At 35.4% G+C, this 6,316-nt stretch overlaps 1 protein-coding gene across 1 annotated transcript in view; it reads right to left on the bottom strand.

Annotated features, from left to right (window-relative positions):
• Nucleotides 1-628: 628 nt before the first annotated feature.
• LOC149210410 (disease resistance protein RUN1-like) overlaps nt 629-6,316 on the bottom strand; it is a 47,052-nt gene continuing 41,364 nt past the window's right edge. The window contains exons 2-8 of the mRNA XM_089398953.1: nt 4,127-4,212; nt 3,837-3,944; nt 3,197-3,510; nt 2,851-3,002; nt 1,717-2,744; nt 1,321-1,602; nt 629-1,104 (exon numbers count right to left, since the gene is read on the bottom strand). Of these exons, the coding sequence (XP_089255079.1) occupies nt 1,093-1,104; nt 1,321-1,602; nt 1,717-2,744; nt 2,851-3,002; nt 3,197-3,510; nt 3,837-3,944; nt 4,127-4,212 (1,982 nt within the window). The 3' untranslated portion in view covers nt 629-1,092. The remainder of the gene's footprint in view (nt 1,105-1,320; nt 1,603-1,716; nt 2,745-2,850; nt 3,003-3,196; nt 3,511-3,836; nt 3,945-4,126; nt 4,213-6,316) is intronic.

Below are 6,316 nucleotides of genomic sequence, written 5' to 3'. Positions count from 1 at the left end.
TTGATATTCTTGGAAATAAGCTCTTATCAAGAGCTATCTGATTATAAAACAAAGCTTGAGCATTCTTCTTCCTTGCTTCCTTTCTCGTTGTTCTTTCATTGGTTGTAAGGGAATTCCAATCAGGTGGCTCCTCATAACTTGATTCAACAATCTCCCACAAATATTTTCCAATAAAAAAGGTCAGCATCTTAATGCACCAATAATCATAATCATTCCCATCAAATTTTGGAATGGGCATCTGGTTAGAATTCGACATGATTAACTGATACCACTTGTAAAATAAAAAATGGCTTTTAAGTCACTTGAAACACACTCATTGTGTGAGCTCAAACCTGGTGTAAATCTCATATTGAATTAAACCATTAACTACATTGTTATATAGTAAACTTATTATTAATATGATTATCAATCAACTATCTAATCTGAAACAAATCTACTGACACTACCAATCTTCTCAAAGCTAATTCTGAGCACTGACCACCCTAATAATTTACTCTCTTAATTTTACAAAAAAAACAGAAAATCTGCTGACTTATTTTTCAGCAATTTTTTTTTCCGAGGAAAAAATCAAAACTTTTTATTAAGAGACTATAAAAAGTTTTACAAGCAATATTGGTCTTTAAAGCCATAACAGGTGGCTCATTTGTTTGCTGGTCTGCTCAACATTTTAGAGCTGCTTCTGCTGTTTTTTGTACCTGTACAGTCTTCCTCCCATTGGAGTCATAGGAAAACTCATGATGACAACCGAACAAAAAGCTGGGGTCTCCTTCAGCGGAAGGAAAACAACCCCATACATCAAAAAAAATATGAGTTTATAGACCGGAAGGTAAACATTAAAAAGTATGTATCTAAAACTGTTTGCTGTGGCTATATACCTGGAAGAAACTATAAGAAAACTGATAAATATATAAACAGAAATACATATATATCCGCGAAAAACTGCTGTCAAAAAAGAGGAAGATGTACTGTGATCAAAGCGACTGTATATAAGGAGGCAGATTTGATATGACTGACTGCCCCTGTCTGATCTCTTCTACTGTCCAGCTGCCCATATCCTGTTGTAAACCAGCCTTAGAAAGCTGGTCTGCTTCCTCATTCTTGTCCCTGTAAATGTGGCAGATAGAAAACTTATTAAAAGATGCCTTTAATAAAGATGTGCGTACCTTTCAAGTCATCTGCAAATTATGCAATTACTGTTATATGAAAATAATATCTCAATTCATTAAAAACTAATAAAACTGCGCATGATATAGATTTATAGATATTCCAAGTAAATTGAGAAGAGAAATAACAGGGACCAGACATTTGAAGGGAACTTGCCTCGTTCAGTTTTTCTAAATCTTCCGATTTGCAGATTAAATGGCTCAACTTTAACTTCTTGAACTCTCCTAACTTTGACTTATCAAAAGGAAGATCAGAATCTCTCGCCCTGAATATAACCAGCTCTTTAAATATCTCTGTACATTTTCCCGCCACCTTTGTTGACTCTGCGAGTATAACAACTCTTAAAGATCTGTGCATCGAATCTAGTTTTGATGCCGGTACATAAAGTAAATTGCTGTCATCGCTGGACCATATGCCTTTGATCTTTTGAAGCTGGTCCTACATTATTATTAAATATTATTGAGTCAACCATAAGAATCAAGATGGGCATTTTATATTTTGAAACAAAACTGTATATGATATATTTTTGAGATTAGAATAGAGCTTCCGTACATTATCTTTCTTCAAGAACTTTTCAAAATCACTTGCATGGGTGAATCTGAATCTTTCTCCCTTCTTGTCGAGACCAATTGCCAACATCACATCGTGTACCCTTACAGTCATGCTTTTCACATCTTTCGTGACCAGCGCTCTGTCTTCAAGCATTTTCAGTTCTGCTTCTCCCACAATTTTTGAGAGTGTTTCCCAATCCCGTCCTTGGCAAAATACACAAATGTCTAAAAATATTTCTTTCAGAGTCTCCTCAAGGTTTTCGTAGGCGAAGATGCAGCACTCCATATCGTTCCCTATTTTACCATTCCAGTTGTTTTGGCTCGCTTCCAACACTGCCCCATAAGCTTGTTGTACATCTTTTTCAGAACTGATGAATCCTGCTACCACCATCATAAGCTTCGGGACTCCTTCACATATATTGACTAAGTCATTCAACTGGTGAGTATGTAGTTGCTGCAGACTATCACCATGCGGTGCTTTCTTGAAAAGATCCAATGCCTTTTCATGGGGAAGGCCTTCAATACGGTAGAATACCGGTTTTACTCCTCTTATTCTCACTGCATCTTTATCCCTTGTAGTCAGAAGCAACCTCAATTTTCTTGCATTCCTCATATTTTTAGGAAGAAGGTGATGAAGTGCATCTCGGCCCTGTTCAATTTTATTTGGAAGCAAGACATTGTCGATATAAATAAAAGCTGCCTCTTTCTCTAACATCTCTTGAATTTCCTGTTGTCCTTCCTCGTACCTTCGGATATCCGGGATTTCCGACTCTTCTCCCATCATCAAGTCTGTCAATATACATGTTTGCAACTCTACTACATCTGGAACCGAAGCTATAGTATCAAACAATCTAACATAAGAATATTTATATCCTTCTGTTTTTTCCTCAAACAGCCGTGCAAACACAGCGTCGGCAAGGGTAGTCTTTCCCATGCCACCAAAGCCATGCACGATTACTGCTACAGCATTTTTGTCAGTTTCCATTTCTAGCCGTTCAATAACATCTTTCAATGGAACTTCGATTCCAACTGTTGTAACAATATTTAAAGGCAAAAAAAAATCAAAAACTTTCATAAAGTCCAATACAATAAAATTATTTAAAATAACATTTTTGCACAAATTACCACAATTTACCTGCGTCTTTAGGATATTCTGGATATTGTAGCTCTTGGCCTTTTCGTAGACGCATATCGATCTGGTTAATGACATCGAATTGACATAAACGCATTTCAGCCTGCGTATCCGCTAACTTTTTCTGAAATTTAGCCAGCGCTTCTCCGTTAAACCTGCATTAAGAAATTTCTTTACAAAGCATATTTCATAAAAGGGCTCTATGTCCCACATAAATCACAGACTAAAGAAGTATGTAAATTTATTTGAATTGGACGAGGAGCTGGTTCCCACGATCTAGACGACACTGGAATTCAGAATCCATTTACCCAATGTTAAGAATACTAAAGTGTGTTGAGTGAGTAGTCACCTGGATAATTCTGAAGCGCCAATTTGAGTGCAACAATCGATAGAGGCTTCAACTATCAACATCGTTGCTTCTTTCATTCGAGCCTCCATCCTGTTCTTCAACCAAGGCCGTTGTTGGAGTTCTTGAACATACTTGGCCAATATATTCATCTGCTTCAATAGGTACAGACAGGCTTCTTTATTCGCAGAGACTGCTTCGTGTCGCTCCAAAATAGATGCCGCTACAAGAAAGCCTGTGGTAACCATGTGTGCCATTCCCATGCCCTTGAGACAGCCCATAAGGAATGTCTTGCCGTGCACTGTTGCAATATCTTTCTGAATACCAACAGAGAAAAGCAAGAGCACTTATGATGATTGAATATATAGAAGGGTGAATATTGGCAAACATCAAATTCTTTATCTATCCCTTTTATTTCACCATTTCTCTATTTCATACCAACAAATTTCAAATTCGAATTCGAATTCGAATCTATCCTTTTTATCTCACAATTTCTCTATTACTTATCTATCTATCCCTTTCTCTATTTCTCCAATCTATCCCACTAGTTACTCTTCGCACAAGGATTGATCCGGAGCAATACTTCATTCATGTGCTATTAAGCCTTTCCACTTAAAAAAATCAATTAATCTTTAATACGTACATTGACTCCTTCAGAGACCACGTCTTTCAATCTCAAAAAGTTATCGGAAGCGAGACAGGAACCCACAGCCGCCTTTGGCATTGATTGGTTCTTTCCCTTCTTTTTCTCCTGTACCAAAAAGAGAACAAGTGAAAACAAATCCTCTTACATGTTTAATGTATACACTAAATCTTAGATAAGAATGAAGAGATTAAAATTGTTGAACCATTTCTAAAGAAATCAAGGCAAAAAGAGAAGTGATCTCAACCATTGAACTTCTCCACCCAGCGATCTGGTTGATCATTACACACCGGAAGTCCAGAGTACAGTAACAATTTGATCGAAATAGTTTGACAGTGTCGTTTGGCAGTGTTCAAGGACCTTGAGCAATAACCACCTATTGCGACGAAGAACCAGTTGTCAACGCCATTACAATAGATTCATAACATCTAAAGACACAGATGCATACGCGGTAAGGCCTTTAAGAGGGTTGTATGAGCTGTGCACACGCAAGGTCATTAGCTTTTGCCTTTTGCGTTTTTCTCTGTTTAAAATCTTTCTTTTTTTTGAGTTTTTTTCTTTCCATTCTTGTTTTTTATGAGCTTTTTCTTTTTTTCTTGATTTTCTACATAGAATTTTTTTTATGAGCTTTTGTGATTTTTTTACTTTCCGTGTTTTTTTTATTTTTTGTTGTGTTTTTTTGATTTTTTGTTGTTTTGTTTTCTGATTCAGATCAATCGTTAAAAGTGTTTCCACTGATCGAACGGATCAGGTTAAAAGTGTTGACGAAAAGTTGATGCATAGGAAAGGCCTATCAGCTTAACATAGGAAAGGCCTATCGGCCTAAATATATTTTATAATAAAATAATAAATAGAAATATAATTTATAATAAAAAAAAATTTAATTAAATAAAAGTTTATCCTCTCGGTATATTAAAAAGACATATAAGAAATCAAAATGGAAAACTTAAATCATTTTAAATGATTAAAATTTATTTAAAATATTGATATTACTTTGCATTTAAATCTTGAGATTATAATAACATATGAAAATCAAAATAACAAAAGATTTTTATGAAAAATAATATTTATTTTAAATTAATTAATGGTGATTTCAATTCAAATTTTATATATAATTGATAGAAGTTATATTTTTATTTTAGATTTAAAAAATAATTATAATAAATATAAATTTTCTAAGCTAAATTTAAATTCAAATAATAATAAATAGAAATTATCTAAGCCAAACTTAAATTCAAATATCCATCATTGCCATTATAATCCCAACATTAATATGGATGGATGTTATTATGATCTCAACATTAATACTAATAATTTACAAAGTCCATTGTATTGTTTTTTTAAGTTTTCAAATAATTAGGCAGATAAACCTTTTTTTTGAATCAGTCGATCTCTGATTTTTTCCTACCTTTTTCATCTTTTGATGATGTATTTCCCATAGTGTGAGAAATACATATGTCCTTATCTTCGGCTGTGAAGCATCCTCCATATTGCTCGATTGTTGTATCCATAGATTTCTACGCCAATAGAACACAAGATGTTCGAATTTTCACCGGATGTTCGACTTTTCGAGGACAAGCACTAAAGACCACCAGCGGGGAACGCTAAAACCACTAGCTATGAACAGAAAATCGCGTAACAGAAGCTTATCTTCTTCTTTAACAATGAGTATGGCCCGCCCCAAATAAATCTCTCTCGAGATAGTTCCACATGGCATGATTTCTATGAACATATGCCGAGACGTCCTTATGGGTTGCCTGCTACAAAATGGCCAGCACGTTCACTAACGGGAGGGAAATTTCAGTTGTGCAAAAGGAAAGAAACAAAAAAATTGTGACAAAAATTCAAGATCTAGAACCCTTATTTTCTTTATGAGCACTCATGGTGTAAGAGCGCTTCATATCAAAATTATGAGATTTATCTTCATCTTCTACTTCTTTTTCTGTTTCTTCAGCCTATTCGATGACCTCCTCGGCATCCTTGGACAACATGACAGACAATGTCAATTCTTCATGGGGTTTCTTGCCTCCACTGATACCCCATGGTGGCCCTCTCTTCCACATGAAATCTATCAAAGATAGCCTTCCCTCTCGCAAGTAAGTCGACAGGCGACAATTTATTGATTAAGAAAATGGCTTCGTTTGTATTTCGAACAAGGGATGTTGCAATATTTTGCTGATTTTAGTTGTTTGTTTGAGTAATTTGCAGGAGGGGTTTGTCCAAATGTTTCAGCAGCAAGTCGTAATCATTCATGTGTCTAGCAGATGTGAAATGCGTGGAAGACCTTGCCAAGCCGGTGAAAAAGCTCAAGGGCTCCCGTAGCTAGGAACTCATAGTAAAATCGTCATATAATAATCAAACAAGTCGAATGTCAATATTCTCAACAGGCTCAAACGAATCCATGAAAATACCTCGAAAGAATTCCCATAGATCGAAGATGGGGAAGAAAAATGGTCGTTTTATTCCCACAAAACTAGACA

The sequence above is a fragment of the Pinus tabuliformis genome, chromosome 1_2 (genome assembly GCF_031772625.1).
Source record: "Pinus tabuliformis cultivar Carrire ecotype Pingquan chromosome 1_2, CPIR1, whole genome shotgun sequence".
NCBI classification, from domain to species: Eukaryota; Viridiplantae; Streptophyta; class Pinopsida; order Pinales; family Pinaceae; genus Pinus; species Pinus tabuliformis.
This window is presented reverse-complemented; position numbering and strand designations above follow the sequence as displayed.